At 39.4% G+C, this 18,750-nt stretch overlaps 1 protein-coding gene across 2 annotated transcripts in view; it reads left to right on the forward strand.

Annotated features, from left to right (window-relative positions):
• The window catches only part of LOC114458259 (glypican-6-like), a 160,525-nt gene that overhangs the window by 36,940 nt on the left and 104,835 nt on the right, over positions 1-18,750 (forward strand). For both annotated transcript variants that reach the window (XM_028440628.1, XM_028440636.1), the window contains exon 2: positions 1,127-1,285. In XM_028440628.1, the coding sequence (XP_028296429.1) occupies positions 1,127-1,285 (159 nt within the window). The remainder of the gene's footprint in view (positions 1-1,126; positions 1,286-18,750) is intronic.

Genomic DNA, 18,750 nt, shown 5'->3' on the forward strand with positions numbered 1-18,750 from the left:
TGATGTGTGCATTTTCAGATTTTGGTTTACGATAACTGAATTTTTGACAGCCGTTAACAGCTGCTGTCTTGCACACAGGTGACTGGCTTAGTTAATTAGTGAAACTACAGGTGATATTTCCATGTGCTAATAATTAGCTCAGTGAGATTAAGGAGATTGTGAGCTCAAGCTTCGGCTCGTGCAACGTTTCCATTTTTGCCTTTAGTTGCCCCGCCCTTGCTGCACTCCATGTTTTCTTAAAAAGTTATTCGAGGCGCGAGGTCAAGTAATTGTTTCTCATGATATCATCTATAGCAGTGATTTTCAACTGGTGGGTCGGGGACCTGAACTGGGTGGGTCACGGACAGCTGGTCAAAAATACATATATACTCAATGTCTCTCATGTTGGACTTTTGAAAGAAACTTTTTTTTTTTTGACAGGCATGCTGTGAAATGCATGTTTCACAGGAAAATAATAATCCTTTTTAAAACATTAATCTATATGTGTGATTTCAACAGCTTTTTTTGAATAATAAAATTTGGTCTGATGAATTGGGTCGCAAATGAATGACCGTTGCAAAATGTGGGTTCCAGGGTGAAACCAGTTGAGAACCCCTGATCTATGGTTTATGTGTGCAGCCGCCTGTGATGTACAAACAATTGGCTGCAAAATATACACAGACTAAATATTTGCTACACACGCTAATTCATGCTGATTAGACTTGAGTTGACACAACTACAAACACAAACTGCAGTTATTTTTATGTAGACGTGATAAATTCCTTACATTTCATTTGTTGCGCAGAAGCACAACGTGTATCTATGTAAGCTCTGTTGTCAATTGTGCAGAGTTTTTTTTTTTTTTTTTTTATCTATCAGATTATTCTCTGAGAAAATCCTCTTTGCTGAATAAAAATTCTGCTCTGTTCCACATGACTGGAGGTGGCTGTCAAATATTACTCTTTCCCTTTTGTTACATTCTCTCCTACTTTGATAACCTGATTGATTGGAATCCTCAAAAAAAAAAATCACACGAGAGTGGTGATCAAAGACCATCAATCATCCTTTTGAAACGTCTGAAATCCTGTGGCACTGATGCCTTTTAAAAATGCTGCTTCATGTCTGTGTGTCTGTCCGTCTTCTACAGGAGAGCATCTGCGCGTCTGTCCTCAGGGTTACACCTGCTGCACGTCTGAGATGGAGGACAAGCTGCACCAGCAGAGTAAACTGGAGTTTGAAAACATCGTGGAGGAGAGCAGCCACAACATGAGAACAACATTTGTCTCCAGACACAAAAAGTTTGACGGTAAGATCAAGTGGCTTTATCATTTCAAGTTGCAAGGATGTGAGTTTATTGGTTCACCACAAAGTGGCTTAAAACTTATGAATATATTCAGGAAATAGGAAAAAAAAAAGCTCATTTTTCACCTATGCTTATAGGAAGTAAGCGTAATGTGCCTGTGTTTTTTCACCATGGAAGGAGTGGTCTAAGTTGCCTGACTGAAGTATTCTTCCTTCCGCTGCCGTTGGTTCGAATCCCACTTTTGTCATATGTTTTTTCATTTTAACATATTTAACACGGCAATTTCCACCTTTAAAAATACATATACAAAAAAAAAAAAACATTTTAGGGTATTTCCTGGGTTAGGGATAGGGCTAAAATAAAAGGGTTACTAAAAATAAGTATGAGCTAAAATAAAACTGACTCACGTGGTTCACCTATTTCGTCACCTAAACTGGCTGCGTATGAATAGACTGGCAGTCTATTGATATGTTTTCGTTTCCGTATCAATATCCACGGCCATGCTTATATCCATTAACCATATAGCGACATGTCAGATCATTGTGACATGGTTTTCATCAGAGCTGAACGATTAATTGCATTTGTGATATTATCGCGATATAGGGATGTAACGATTAATCGTAAGGCAGTTAAAAATCGATTCATAGGTATCACGGTTGATATCGATTTTCTGAAAATTGAATCGCAGTACTTTCTTTAACCAGCAGAGGCAAGTGTAGGCGGCGGGCGGAGTCTGCTAATACTTTCTTTCTGGCCGCCTTCTACTCTTAAATATGTTAATAAATGATTTATTACCCCTTTAGCACCGAAAGAATATCTGTAATATTACTTGAATATCTGTAAAAGTCACGTTTTTCTATTAGCTCTGTCTGCTAGCATAGCTTCTCTTCTTCACTGCAAGATATCTGCATGCCAACCGACCACTGGGTTACTAGCGCCCTCTGCTGGTCCAAACAAATATGACGTAAATCAGTGCAATGACGTTTTTTTTTTTTTTAAAGTCCAATTGTTAAGGCACAAAATACATTTTCAGTTGCACTTTTAAAAAGAAAAAGAACTATTATGCAGTTTTGCATTGTTATTATAGAACCAGAATTTAAATTAATAGGCTTCATTTTCATTTGTATTATTCCTTTATTTATTTCATTCAAGATTTATTTTTAGTTAAATTGCATTGTTTTGAATAGTTTATCAAGGAATTCTTTTGACAATGAAAAATAAAAGGAAAATAGTACAGTATTTTCTAGTTTTTTTCCCAAAAAAAAAATTTGTCTACAGTCCCATTTTGTAAAATAAATCGTGAGAGAATCGTATCGTGAACCCAGTATCGTGAATCGAATCGTATCGGGAGTTGAGTGAATCGTTACATCCCTATCGCGATATCATAAAACGCGATTTTCCAATTGCAAAGGCTGCATTTTATTTATTTATTTCTTTCTTGTCCTGTTTTGTACTGTCCTGTTAAGTTCAGTGTTTAAGAAGTGCAGTCGACATGTTTACCTGTTTCATGAAATGTGAAGTTAGTTAGATATGTAGAAGAGGTAAAGCCACAGATTTGTTTGCTTTATTGTTGTTATCTCTGCTTTAAAATTTACATTTTATATTTATTTAAAGTTTAAATAAATCTGACACTGTTTATTATGAGACAGATTGATTTATTGCTTGTGTTTATTGAAAAATACATGACAAGAGGACCTTGAAAAATTAATTGCATACTAAATTGCAATGGCATTATTGAGGGAAAAAAAAATTGCAATTCGTTCAGCCCTAGTTTTCATACCGCCAGACCGGTCTTTTGTACAGTAGACAGGGTTTTTTAAATTGGATTTACACCTATCATCTGAATGCATTCATGTGAAGTTGGCGTTGTGTATTTTTTTTATTGCTTTTAAGGAAACATTATTAGCAAATATGTAGAAAGTAAAAAAATAAAATTGCAAAAAAAAAAAAAAAAATCAATATTGATACCTTAAAGCTGTGTGTACAAGTATGCATGTGTGTGTGTGTGTGTGTGTGTGTTGCTTTTAGGAGTGTGCGTGTGCAAGGCCATTCACCCTCTTCTTGAATTAACCCCTGTGTATCTCGTGAGGCTTGAATCATTTCACATCAATTTTACATGCCCTCATTTCTGTCCCCAGTTATTTATAGGGCCCTTTTAATAAATCCTTTAGTCACTTTTTGATTACCAACTGCTTTCCTGTGGGTCCCGATGTATTATTGAGCAATCCTCCTCGGGGCATAAAAACCCTGCAAACTACAATTAAGGTTTTTGCACTTTGTATGTTTGGTCACGTGGCTTCCGAGTTCTCCGCACAATGATTATTTCTGTACTTCCAAGATAGATTTTGCTTACGTCAATATAGTGCTGCATAAACGGGGTTGATCAAAAGCCATCCCTTCTACACAGACTCCTCTCGTCACAGGCTTGTTTTTCCCCTCCTCTGACAGTGTGATTATTCTCATATCGAGTGTAGTAGGTGCCAACGGGGTAACCTGTGTTAGCAACCAGAAATAGCATAAATATACGCATCATTAAAAGTGTGTGAGGAAGAAAGGTGAGGAGACGCTGTGGTAAATGGAAATGATTGCATGAAAGAGACTGAGGCGGAGGGAGTTACATAATATTTGTTAAAGTTTAATTGCAATGAATGAACCACGATGAAAGGCTTTTTCATCCAGTGTGACACTGAAACTACTTGACCAAATGGTCTGCAGCTATTCAAAGTGTAATTTTTACTTAAATACTGTTTTGTTTTGTTCTTTGTAGGGATGTAACGATTAATCGTAAGGCACTTAAAAATCGATTCATAGGTATCACGGTTGATATAACAAATGCGGTATTATCAAATTCACCCATGAAACAATATAAACTCAATTAATAATAATAATCAGATGGATTAGCCTGTTCCTCAAAACTCCAAAACAAATTAGAGCACTGATAATAAAAGTCAAAAAAATAATTGATTGGTATTAGAACAAGTTCGGACGAACTACGGCTGGGCCCGCGGAACGTCTCCGCACCAAATAGCATGTACCACATTCCCGAGAATTCAGTCAAATGACACGGTTCCACCGAATAAAAAAAGGTCTCCGAGAGGCTCTTGACATCCGCTCATAGGATAGCCATGTCAAATTACAGCCCGAGTCAACAAGCTTTAACAAAGGAGTAGTCGGAGTAATGGGTCCCATTCATACATTGGTATGTGTCAATGACTCGGTACTACCAACTGTCGAAATATTTGACTCACAAATAAATGAGAAAATTACTTCAATGGAAATTGCGGAAAAAAGGGGGGTGGACCCCCTAATGGGATTTTGCAAGGCATATTGGTAATCTACGTTGAAATTACCTTTGACCCGATATATCACACGACTATGTTCCCATAAATTTGGAAACTACCGGAAATGGGGGGTGGGCCCCCGAGTCCCATTTCAAAAAAGGGCTCCAAGCGTCTTGTCATATTCTTTCATAGAGTATTCATAGCAAACTGCATTCCGACCTAACGAGAACTAACGGAGGAGTAGTCATTTGAAAAATGGGGCCCCCTGGCCCCCCCGTGGGCCCCATTTATATATTGGTATGTGCCATTGATTCGGTACTACGAACCGTCGTAATTTTTGACTCGCAAATAAATGAGAAATCGGCTCTCATTTTTTATTTTTTTTTGGGAACCCTTGGGGCCCCCCTGGGCCCCAAATCAAAAATTAGGCTACGAGTGTCGATGCGTACATATCCATAGATTATACCTACCAAAATTCAGCCCAATTCGTTCACGAATAACAGAGGAGTAGCAATTTTAACTAGTGTACACAAGAAGAACGAGAACAGCAACAAATTGAGTGGCCTTTTGAGTCCGGTAGCCCGTCCTCAAAAATCTAACTTTATTAAATGTGCAAAATTTTGTTTGCCACATCGCAAGGTTTGTTGTTTTTCCGTTGGCTGTTTGTCATTTCCTTTCTGTACATTCTAGCATTACATCTTTTTCATGTTATTTTTAAACAAAGTCATTTTCTAGGTGACTTTTCAGGTGGTGAATAAAAAAAAAACGAATGCAAATGCACCGTTGGAGCAGGATCAAAGGAGTAAATCTTCATCACTGCGTCAGCTTTTCAGTTGAAATAATCCTAACGAGCTGATTAATATGTTTGGAAATTTGTCAATGACATCCGCTATAGATAGAGTTTTTCAGGAATTTTTTATCTCCCGACATGTTTCGACTGTCAACTGCCAGTCATCGTCAGAGGAGTTTTGATGGTTCCTTTGAAGTTTCACTAGACTTCCATGTAATAGTTTGAGCAAGATTAATTTTGTCTTCTTTTTGGATACTATGTTAATTTGAGGTGTCATTTATTCAGACAACCATCAAAGGCAACCAGTAGAACTCCTCTGACAAAGACTGGCAGCAGACCGTCGAAACATGTCGGGAGATAATTTCCTGAAAAAACTTGTCTGAATAAACAAAACCTCAACTTAAAATATTATTCAAAAAGATGACAAAATTAATCTTGCTGGAACTATCCACTATAGTCAATGGTCTGATGGCTTTGTGCTTGGTGGACTAGTAGATGGTAGTTTTGAGATACTTGCCGGGGGGGGGCAGCAAAAAATAAAAATAAAAATGAATATATAGATATATAGAATGTCTTGAGTTTCACTTCACAAATAAGGATGGAAAACAAATGTACCAATCGAACTGTATTTATCATTATTATTATTATTTTTTTTTTCATTTCTGCAACATAAGTTTTGAAAGCTGTGTTATGAACCTACCAAAATGAATCCCAAATGCAGCTGGAAATGTTCAGCACCCACTGTAACTTAAAGAATGAGAGCGTAAAGTTGCTCAAATTAAGCAGTGCCATTATTTATGATGATCTATTATGATATATCATACAACACTCGATACATGTGCTTTAATATGGGAGATACACTTTAACATGGAGGGAGAGACTTGCTGTCAGTTGTAAATAACTAACTTAAACAACAGGTATGAGAATAAAAGGATTAAAAGCATTTAAAAGTCCAACAACGTAGATTATGACATTAAAAGTCTCTAACAAAGTAACTCCACCTTCGCTGATGGTCTATGTGCTCCCGTTGCCAGGGGGATGCCGATATTGTCGCGGACAGGCGGGGGAGTAGATTAACAGAACAACCGCTCAATCCACCGTTTTATATCCAGACAAGTGTACACTGAGAGCAGGGTTTGCTCGTTCTCTGTTCCAGCCACTTGTTTTCTCGGTGTATCGCTATGGTATCACTACAAACAACAGACCTATGGGTCTACAGATGACCCGCGGTGTCCGCCATGTTGTAAACAAACAAAGGTCTGAGCTGATACAGGAAGCAGGAGGGTCAAATGTCATCAGCTGCCTGTCCTTTAAAACTTTTTTTACTTGGTTTTATTTAGTAAACCTTTGAATTTGTATCATTTCCTAGTCACTGTGTTTTTGGCACTTAACATATGTGTACATTATGTACAGTACATTATATGAAGATATATTATATTTTATCGAATGAATTTGGGAAAACTTAAATTAAAACTTTTGATCACTGGGGTGGGGGCAATGCCCCCCTGCCCCCTCAAACTCTGTATGGCTGTCACAGCTGTGGTGGGTCGATTTCTTTGATCTCGTTTCAGCTAAAGTTTTATGATTTAAAAAACGTTATGCAATGACCCTTATTCACTCTCTGTCTGAATTTCACAGCCAACCAGCATTAACTCTTCTCCTTTCAACAGTATAAACATCAAAGTGCAATTTGATAGTGTTTTACATTAGTGTTGCGTGTTTGTGGAAGAACAATAATCACAGCACTAGCACTCATGAACTTGGTAAATCTATTTAAAGACTAAATGCCCTTCACACCTTTTCCATACAAACTAAAGCTTAATGATCAGTGTGCTTTTTTTTTGTGTATTTCAGGTCTTTTTGTTCAATCCACCAACTTTTCCCACATCCAAACTTTGACATCTCTGATCAGCACACTCAAAAACACTGCATGCATAGCTGACATAGTAATGAAAAGTTGCCTTTTTTCTCCTGAATACTAATAAAGATGTTTAGTAGAGTCTAACGTTGTTCCTCAAAGCATCTCTCCTTCCTAAAAAGATCATTCCACTGTCTCAGAGGGGGACTTTGATGTTGTTAATTAGGCCCCACATTAAAACCACTGCTTTATAATTTGCTTGTTTGTAATCCCGATCCCTGTCACGTTAAAGGGATTTCACTCAATTGATTGACTTTCTTTTGGTTTCACCGTGCAGTCAATTCCAGTAAATTTTTCGTTACACGTGAAATAAGATCTCCAGCATCGGCTGCTTCGTGCCACACGATATAAATCCTCTAGTGATTCTCTAAGTTCTTCAGACATCACGAATTCCTCACATTTATTATTCATGTTTGACAGCCATTGAAGTACTTAGCAAATGAAGTTTTGAAAATTGCCCACACGTCATTGCCGACATCAATTGGTTACATCAGAACAGCATCTCAAAGGTCCTCATTATGCATTGCTTGCTCTTCGTGAGCTCTGAAGTGAAGAGTTTATGCTCTTTTAAAATAACCATTTTTGTCATTAGAGCTAGGATATCCTTCTAAAGAAGTCAGAGGGTTCTTTTCACCTTTTCTCAATTTTAATAAAAGCTTTTCAACACTGTCCTCAAATCAATAAACTGCTGCTGTTAACTTGAATTATAGCTTAACCACTTTTAATTACTCCAGCTTTACTGTTGCAGACGTACGTACTTCAGTTTGTGGACTGATTTGTAATTCCCATTATACTTTGTGCATAATATAGTGGTTACCATTATTAATTCAAACTTGGACTTGGAATAAATTAAATGGAGGTTACACTTCATGTACAGAGGAAGACGAAGAGATTTGGCCTTATTTAGACATTACACTCCAGCTAAGACGTTGGCTGCCATGGCCAGATGGACACTGCTTTTGGCAAATTTCTTTGGAGAGAATGTCTTGGCTTCATTTCCAAAACAATAGTTTTCAAAACTTTCAGAAATTATTCCCTGAGTTTTGTATTAATAAAAAAAAATCAACTTGACCAACTAGTCACAGATAAAGTCCATATTAAAACTAATTAAACTGTTTCCATTACAGACATTGAAAATGTAGCTTCTATGTTCACAGGAATATAATGCAGACAATAATCTAAACACATGCTTGGATTGAAAATGTAATCTGATCTGCAATGACTCCTCCTTGATACCAATCCTGTGCAACAGTAGAATCCGACATGCTTGAGTCAGACCATTGTCAGTTTGCCTTTTTTTCTTAGTGAAATAAAATGTGTTCCTTAATTTTGAACAAAATCTGGACCATTAAAGCACCATTCCATCAACTCCCTTTGCGCTTCAATGACAATATTTTCTTTGTTCTATGGTTCAAATCCAAAGCGGATGAACGTCTATTTTTGGTGTAAACAGGGATCAGCGTAGGCAATCTGCCTGGACTGCTTCATTGGAAAACAGTAACATACTGTGCATTCTGACACCTTATCAGAACCAGCATTAACTTCAACAATAGCTCGTCTCCTGTACTGAACCACATGTGCAGTGCACCCATGAACCTTGGTCTCCCTTAACCCTGCTTTAACATCCCTCGTCTCCCACTGCTGCATTTCTGTATCACTCACAAGTCATTATAAAAAACTGTTTTGGCTTCATGAAAAAAAAAACAGTATCATCATCATTAACGGACATTCACTGGACTTTATCCTGCTTGCGAAAAAAACCCCAACAACCCCAAAAGCACAGAAAAACCCCACACAAAACAACTATATTTCATTCAGTGGTCATATTGTTATGATTCACAAAATATTAATCTTTGCAGGTTCTCCACATCAGTTTCCATGCTTGCATTAAAACCAGGGTTGGGGTCAATTACATTTTTCAATTTCAATTACACTTCCAATTATCCATGTTCAATTACAATTCATCTATGTTCACAGTGACTGGCATTTTTTCCAATTTCAATTATTATTTTCTTTCCTTGAAAGTAAATGAAAATTACTCAATCTCAATTACTAAAGTTTTAAAATTTTTACTGATTTTTATTTATATAGTGCTTACAAACAGCCCACACGGGACCAAGGTGCTTTACTAATGATCTCATCTAGTTTGTATTTTGTTGTACCATGTATGCTTATCATTTATAAGCCTGTTGTAGGGCTGGGCGATTTTGCCTAAAAAAATATATCTCTATATCTATTTTTTGAAGAAAAATTTGAGTTTCGATTGGATTTTCAGTTTTTTTTTTTTTTTTAATGCACTTAAAAATGATTGCAGACATCAGATATATTGTCAAAAGTGCAACTTTATTGCTGTGATTGTCCTCAAGAGTTAAAATGCATAAACAATCCCAAAATGAAAAGTAAATGAGACTCTGTCATTCAACAATTTCAAGCTTTAACCCAGGTTTAAGCAAAAGTGCAACAGCAACTTCACAGTAGCTTAAATTTTCTGATTAAGAAATCAGATAACTACATATTCTATAAAATATAACATTACAATTAAAAAAATAACTAGAACTGCAAGCAGTTATGAAAGGGGGCCAAGCCTTCCCGCGCGACTCGGACCCCAGGTTTTGCGTAGCCCCTGAAAGTACGTCACGAAGGAAGACGGGCTCGGGGCGAGCGTCAGGACACAGGCCAACGCGCCATTAGCTGTGAACAGGTGGATATGAAGTTTTGGAAGATGTGATTTAAAGTGTGAAAGTTACAGGCCAAAATGCATTTGCACCCATTATAGCGCCACCTAGTGGTGCACTTTTTGGTATGGGTGATCTGTGTGCTGTTCTATAGTTACACTGTAAATTTCACAGCCCTCAACATAATACTTCAGCAGAAATAAAGGTTTGTTTATTTATATGTTATGTAGTAATAAGCCACGGCCACTTTGACCAATCGCGATTCACTTTGAGATACGGTCCCAGGAGCGAACCAAGGTCAAACCCACCAAATTTGATAAAAATCGGTTGTGCCATTTAGAAGATATAAATTTCTCATAATTGCAGTGCCCCCTCGAGGCCTATTTTTTTTCAATTTGGCTCATACCCCCACTGTCTCATGGCAACCAAGGATCTAAGAATTGGTGTTGTTAGCAAATATTTCTACCAAGATATGCAACAGTTTGTGTTTTTATAGCTCGCTAGAAAACTATACTCGTTAATATTTTGCACATATTTTGCCCGAACAATTTTTTTTGCTAAACTCTAGATCAGGTCCAACTGAAGACTCTACGTGCCAAGTTTCATGCCCATTGGACAAAACCCCAAAGATGAATTTGAAAAAGTAAGTTTGTGATATGTAGTGACTTACAAAGAGCAATGTGCTGTGGGAGTGGGCGTGGCCTATGTCAGAAAATACGACTATGTAGGGAACATGTGGATATGAATTTTATGATGTGAATTAAATTGTGAAAGTTAAAGGCCAAAATGTTTTTGCAATTATAGCGCCACCTAGTGGGGCAATTTTTGGTATGGGTGGTCTGTGTGGTCTTCTATATCTACCCTGTAAATTTCACTGCCCTCAACATAATAATTCAGCAGAAATAAATGTTTGTTTATTTATGTGTTATTATGTCATTAGCCACGCCCACTTTGACCAATCGTGAATAACTTTGAGATATCGCCTCAGGAGGGACCCAAGATCATACCCTCCAAATTTGGTAACAATTGGTCGTGCCAATTAAGAGATATAAATATTCATTATTTGTAGCGCCCCCTAGTGGTCTACATCATTCAAATTTGGTGCATACCCTCACAGTCACATGCCAACTAAGGATCTCAGATTTGGTGTTGTTAGCATTTATTTTGACCGAGATATGCGCCAGTTTGCATTTTTATAGCGAGCTAGAAAACTTTACTCGCTAATAATTTGCGCATAATTTACCCAAACAAACTCATAGGGTTAACTGGAGTTTACGTCTAACTGAAGACTCTACGTGCCAAGTTTCACGCTGATTGGACAAAACCCCAAGGAGGAGTTCGAAAAAGTAGGTTTTCCAGTTTTTGCGATTTTGCTCCAGAAAAGTTTAGGCGGAAATGGGCGTGGCCTAGCCCAAGTGATGCAGTGCTATTCAAGGAATCTGTGGATATGAAGATTTTAAATTTGCAACAAACGGTGTGGGAGTCATTGGCCAAAACGCGTTGACCTTTGTTATAGCGCCACCTGCTGGCGAGCATATGTGACTTTTTGCGTCCAAGGTAGACGGGGTGGTCTGGACCCAACCCCCAAGGGGCATCGCCCTACCTTGCACGGTTTAGCCTGCAGCACCACTTTTACCGGGGGAAAAATAAAAGGTAACAATAATCCTTACGATTACAATAGGGTTCCTAGCTCCGCTGGTCCTAGGAACCGGGTAGCCCCGCGGGCTTGGCCCACTAATAAACTATTCCCATTGCATCTCAGCATAGTGCGACTTGGTGAACTGTGCTCTCTCTAATAATGTAAACATTAAATAATAACAATTAACTAGAAAAAAAATGTAAACACAAATATAAACAGTAGTTAGACTAATATGTGCAAAACTAAATAAAATAATATAACAAGATAACAATAACAAGATAAGATAATAATAGTAATAATAGTAAGAAGAAGAAGAAAAAGAAAAAGAAAAAGAAAAAGAAAAAGAAGAAGATAATAGTGCAGTAGTGCAGTGATGAGTAGTGCAGGTGAAAATTTTAATTAAATAGAATGTACATAAATATTCTCAGTGACAGATTGATCCAGGGTTGTTATAATATTATATCCTCTGTAAAAGCCCAACTAGGGACAAGAGTTAGAATTAAGCAATAACTAGGAACTCTTTGTACAAAACATCAGTTATATTCACACTATTGTTACTATGTAAAATTGTATCATCCCAATTGAAATAAAATGATATCCAAACTCTAACCCTTTCATATTTTAATAATTTCTAACTATGTATGTGTAAGCCATAGAACTGTAACATGATTCTACAATTTTGCGTATAATTAAATTGTAACTGACTTTGTATGGACCCCAGGAAGACGAGCAACCACTTCGTGGAAGCTAATGCTTTCCAAATAAAGAATACAGAATAAAGAATAAAGGTATTATTTATTTAGAAACCAAGTTAAAAGAAAGTACATTGTGTAAATGATCAGAATCAGAAAAGCTTTATTGTCTTTCATAACAGAAAATAATATTTGGCGGTTCTAATATAATAACACGACACAAGTGAAGAATATTAAAACATAAATAAATGATACAGAGTTTAAGAACAATTATAAAACGTGCAGTGTGGTAAAGTGCAAGTGCTGGAGGTCATATGTCAGCTATTGTTTGTTTAAAATGTTTTTGCCAGTGGGGATCAAAGAGACTTTACAGTGGTGACCTGGTGGTAGAAGCTGGAAGGACTTACTGTATGCAGGGGGTGAGTGGGATTTATAGTGATTTTATTGTGACTGCTATGGTATGTAGCACTGATAATAGTGTCTGCGTTATTTTACTTGCTTAGTTGATTGTCTGGGAAGGTTTTGACTTCAGGATGTGATGTTGAAAGAGAGGATTAAATCATTGAGAGAATCTTAAACGTCTGTTATCGTCCTTTGTAACATAAAATACCCTGAGCTTCCTCAGCAGGAACATGTGTTGTTGTTTCTTTCTTGGAGACAGTCAGTGTTGCTGGGTAAGCGTAAGCAGTGGATGTTTGTTAGAAATAAAACACACTTACTCTTTTGTGCCAATGGCACAATCATTCCTTTGTGTAGACTCCCAAACATGTGGAGTACAATGAGGAGACATTTCTAACGATTTGATAGTGGGAGACCATTGTTACACAGTCTTTTCACCAAAATCGGGACACTAGTAGGGATGAGCAGTCATTGATTTCATCTCCACAGTTGAAACCTCTGTGACTGTCGTATGTCCATTTCTAATGAAACCTAAAACCATGCAGACATGCAGTTCCTGGAAGTGTTCATGAATAAATAACCTCTGTTTTGGTGTCCCTGCGTTATCCTGAGTGAACGTCAGGAAGTCTGTAAATCTCCAAGGACTGAGGGAATGGGGTCCGTCCAGCAGTGCCTGAGCTCAGAGTTGGTGGCTGCTTCAATCATCTGGCACCGGGTGCAGCATGGTGTCACTTTTGTACTTCAGGATGGATGGTTCTGTGTGGCCTGGACACTGTTACTGCTATCCCCGTGGTACACTTCAAGGAGAGGCTATCAGAGTTCTACTTTTCCACGAACTGCTGTAGCGGAATTGAAGGGGAAAAAAAAAAAAAAAAAAACGCTCAAAAGCTGTCCTTCCTCTTCAATATATCTATTAAATTTAAACTTTGTGTCAGATATCGACACACATATACTGGATAAACTCACTAAGAAAAAGCCTCTTCTCTGGATATTGAGTTTGCTCAGGTTACAGCTGAGATCCAGCCGTCTACTGAGGCACATGAAAAATGTTCCAGCCACTGCAAAGGGGGCCGACACCCTCTCCTCCTGGATCCCCCACCGTTTTATCTTCTTTTATGGTTTTCATGCATCATTTAAAAATGACTGAATATGGTGACCATAAGGGTGGAATAATTGTAGTTTAACATTCACTTGAGATTCAACACTGAAGAAATGACATGTCTCATGTATATATTGCAGCAGAAGTGATTTGACATCAGTGCTACTGAGAGGAAGGTGAGTGATCTTGTGATATTGATTAAACCATTTTATCTTTTTGAAAGGCGTTTTGCTGCAGTGTATTCTATCCCTTCTGTGTGCATATCAATCAGATTTTGTCATAGTTTTGGACATTTTTTTTTCCACACTTGCGTTGTTCCTGGTTATAGTTATGTGAATTTCTTCCTGCAAAGCAATTTGTATGCAAGTGACAGCTCAAACCCACATTCAAGTTAAGAGACGTGAGCATATCCTTAAGCTTTTTGTAGTAGTTGTGTATGTGTGAGTGTGTGTGTATATCTACAGCAGATGCACACTCAACAATAAAGCTTTCTTTATAGCCTGCAAGCGACTGCCAGCACTACTCTTTACTAACACACTGATCTAACTGTAGTCCTGGACTTCCATGGGCTTGTGGGGTGACCTTGACCTGGGTGGCTTGAGTGGGTTGCTGGGGTGTTTTGGGTGCCTCTGCGTGGGTGTGCAGCCCTTTTGGGTCACACACCCTGGGCTATTTGGTATTGCTCTCCTGCCCCCTCCGTGCACATCTGGGTGGCCCTTGTGGCTGGGGGCCTGCGTGTTTCTCTGCCACTCTTTCCTCATGCTCTCTGTCCCCCTGTTGGGGGGCGGAGTGTTGCTGTGGGTTGCTCCGCCGGCCGGTCTGGGCACCTTGGCCTGGTTCCCTGGGGCGCGCCTTCGGTTAGGGTGCCGCTTGCGCGGTGGGCCGGGTCGCCTCGGGGGCTCACTTGGTGGACCGCAGGGGCCGGCGTGTGTAGCGTCGGGGGTAGGGAAGGGTGAGCCTCGCCCGTGCTGGGGCCTGTTGCTCCTGCCCTGGAGTATTTGCGCCGGGGGTGGTTGGTCTGCTGGCTAAGGGCGCCGGGGCACAGGCCCCGTGCGTGCCGTGTTTGGGCGGGGTGTCCCGGGGGTGGGTCTTTGGGTTCGGCGTCTCGGGGTGTGCTCCCTCGCTGCCTGTGCTACTAAGTCGTGGCTCGGGGCGGCACTCCCACCTCTGGCTGCCCTACTAATCCCTCCAATTTTAATTACACCTCAACACACCACCCCCGGAGGGTGGGACCACCACTTCCACCCTCCGGAGCTATTGCACCACATACACATATATATACACATAGGTTGGATGGGCAGCACCCTTCATACCCAGGTGGGGACCCGGCCCCTCTGTTGATGGCTGGGCCGCCGTGTGGAGTACAACTACATCAGGAGGGTGCGGTCAGGAGTAGCGGGGCGGTGGGTCTCTGGGAGGCGAGGGGGGGGGTGTTGCCGGGGGCTCTCTTTGCGGGGGCTCTCCGGGCAGTGCCGGCCTGGTGGGGCCCCTTCCCTTCGGGTGGGGCTTGGTGCTTGTCTCGTCTCCTGGTGGCCTTGGGGGCGCTCCCCGCGCTGTGTGGGTCTGGGGTGGCCTGCTGCGCCGGGGTGCGGGGTGGGTGCGCTGGAGGGTACTGGCGTCTGTGCCTGGGTTAGGGCGGGGTTGCTTGGTGCTCCGGGGTGGTGTTCTTTGCTGGGGAGCGGCTCTATCTGTTCCGGTGGTTGAGGTTGGTATCGACCACTTGGTAGGTCTGTCCCGCTATCTGTGGACTGGCGGGTGGGTGGGTTCTTTTCCGGGTTGGCGGCCGCCGATCACTCGTGCGCCGGGGGGGGGGGGGGGGGGGGGGGGGGCATTGCCCCATGGCTTGCACTGTCCGGTGGGGGGCTGGGCCGCGGCTGCTGCTCTTGCCCCGGCTGGGGCTGTGCGGTCCTGCTGGGTTGTGGCCGGTTTGTGGGTTGGGGTGGGTGGGCGTCCCCTTGGTGCCCTAGGCGGCTATGGGCGTGGTCATCGTCCCTGGGGGGGGCTGCTCTTGGTGAATGTGAGAGTGATTGGGTGAATGAGCTGATATGTAAAGCGCTTTGGGACTGCTTCAGTGTGGTTATAAAGCGCTATATAAATCAAGTCCATTTACCATTTCTGAGATATATATATATATATATATTGTTGTAGGTTATTTTGTATTAAAATACTCGTTTTCGAAGTCGTTGCTTTCGTTACTTCTCAGAACAGCATGACAAGCACATGGATTACTGAGTGCGTCCTAACCCAGATCTTCCCCTGAACAAGCTACAGAACTCACTCACACATGCTGTCCCTTCGAAGAGAAAAAAGTCCAAAGTGTCACATGTTGTGCAGCTGTTTGTTAATAAGTGTGCTTGTGTGGCAATTTGCATCAACAAATTTAACCCAGAATTGTCTTTTTGCTGTAAGACTTTATTAAGTTTAATGTTCAATTTTATATTGTATATCACCATTTTATGAAAAAATATTGAGATATAATTTTTGGTCCATATTGCCTAGCCCTACTAATAAGGAATGTATCCTCAATATCACACAAGACACTCATTTTTTTCCAGTTTGGCAAAGAAGGATTGGCAAAGAGATGAAATGGTATTTCCAAAATTAAGCATGTTTGGCATGATTTTGGGAAGATTAATAGCCAGTTATGACATGTGATTAGGGTAAACTGAGGGAAATTGCACGCAAAAATGGAAACTTTACTTCCTCCATGCTTTTGATGTATTTCTTTCTTATGTAAGAAGAAAGGTACCTGATCATTTTAATCTTAAGTGTGCACCACCATGTCCTCAGTCAGACACGGGCCACACTCTGCCGGATGGATTAGTCTTAATGAGGCTCTGCATGGAAGACTTCATAGGAGGCAGCTCTTGGCAGCCAGGTTGAGACAACGCCGCTTACTCACTGGGTCACTCTATGTAATCGCGTGCGCAGCCAATTTGCTTTGCAATGTTCAATGAGAGTGAATATCATCCATGGAAGAAAATCTGTTTGATTTTTCTGAGCCTTGCTAATTGACTTCTTTACTGCGTCTCTCAGCACTGTTGCAGATCTCGGAAGATGTACTTGCCCCAATGCAAAGGTGGCTTTTTCTTTTAAATAAACTGAGAAGATAGGAAGAGCAATTACTCTGTCCATTGATTTCATTCAAAACAATGAGGTTAACTTGGTAACTACCTTGATTTCTAGTCATTCTGATTTGTATTTGTTTAAAGATTACCATAATCTTAGGAAAACTGGTCAAATGATCAGCAGCATTTACTTGATGTCAGGGTTTGGGTCAAATACATTTTCCAGTTACAATTACGTTTTCAATTACCCACGTTCAATTACAATTCAATAACGATTACAGTGACAAGCATTTTTTCCAAATAAAATAAAATTACACTTATCTTTAATCCTCAGAAAGGCAAATAGGCAAATACAAGTATGTAAGTTCAGTTACAAATAATCACAATTACTGAGCTTCAAATAAATAACCTTAATAAAAGTTAACCTTCCTCTTATGTTAGCTTTCTGTTCGCATCTCTTATGACAATGGGTCAAAATCAGCTGTAAAATACACTATAAACAATTACCCATCATCTAATTTCCTTCCTATCTCTTGGTTTCTTTGATAGGTTTCCTAATCAATGGAAATATAGGTTTTATGATTTTTGGAGTGGATGTCTGAGCCTTTTTTGTGTCGGTATAGCCCATCGATTTATATTTTTTTAATTGGTAAAATGCGGAAAAGCTTGATATGAAACATATTTTTCATATCAAATCGTTTTATTGATTGTTAACTACATATGTGTAGAACTGTACAGAGAACTGTAACATAGTTCCTTAATTTAGTGTTAAATTATAATTGACAATTTTTATAGATTTTTCCTTGCAATTACAATTGTCTAAACTGAATTACAATTTAATTACAATGACAGCAATAGATTTAAATCAATATGTATATTTAATTATGCCATATTTGTAATTAATTATCAATTATGCGATTACAATGAAAATCGAACTCAACCCTGCTTGACGTAGGGCATTGCAGAGTTTAATCATTGAAGTGGAAAATGTATGTAGCGCCTGTCGTTAGGTGGGTTTTGTTAGGCAGCCAGTGTAAAGTTTATAATAAAGGCTAATGTGTTATAGGCATGAAAAATGGAAGACTGGAGTTTATAGATTGCAAGAAAACTGTCTCAAAGAATCCAAAAAACTGCATTCCTGCAGGCTGTTTCTGGTCTGCAGTGGTCAGTATTTATTGAGGAAAAAGTACACTGTAAAACCAAACAGCACATTCTGATACAATAGGTCAGTTAACATAACCTAACTGTTGAGGAAAGGTCCATTTACTTATTCAGATAAATTAATGTAACTGAAAAAAAAATTGTTATTCTGAGTGCACTAATAGTAAATTTGTTGAGCTTTTTTCTGTCGTTGTCGTTATTGGTGTTACATTTTGTAGTTGGTTTCACTAACTTGTTCACCTTAACTCGATTTCAAAGCATGACAAAAATGTTGACTATGCACAGTTTAGGATTATTTTTAGAATGATTAGGATCATCAACCAAATTTAAAGATTTGATGTTTGCAAGTAATTCTGTTGGAATATAAAAATGTGTTGTTTTTGCTTTAATATGTGGGTTTTTCTGCCTAGTAATAACGCCAACAAAAGACATGTGGAAATCAGAACTGACCACAGAGTATAACACTGTACTTTAGTCAGATGGAAACTGTATTTTTTCATTATGTGAGTGACTGGCTACGTGTTTGTCCTTTTCCATCTCTGATGTTTGTCCTTTACCTACACATAATGCCTGACGGGAAGAAGAAAATTGCCGTGGGATGCTTTTGGGTAAACCAAACATGACACAATATATGCAAATAACAACACCCCATATGTAAGCATTGTTTGTAGAGATTATAAACCATTTAATAAAACTTTAATTCCTCTCCAATAGTGTATAATTGCATTTATGTTTGGGCATCAGTT

Source organism: Gouania willdenowi, chromosome 3, assembly GCF_900634775.1.
Source record: "Gouania willdenowi chromosome 3, fGouWil2.1, whole genome shotgun sequence".
Classification (NCBI taxonomy): Eukaryota; Metazoa; Chordata; class Actinopteri; order Blenniiformes; family Gobiesocidae; genus Gouania; species Gouania willdenowi.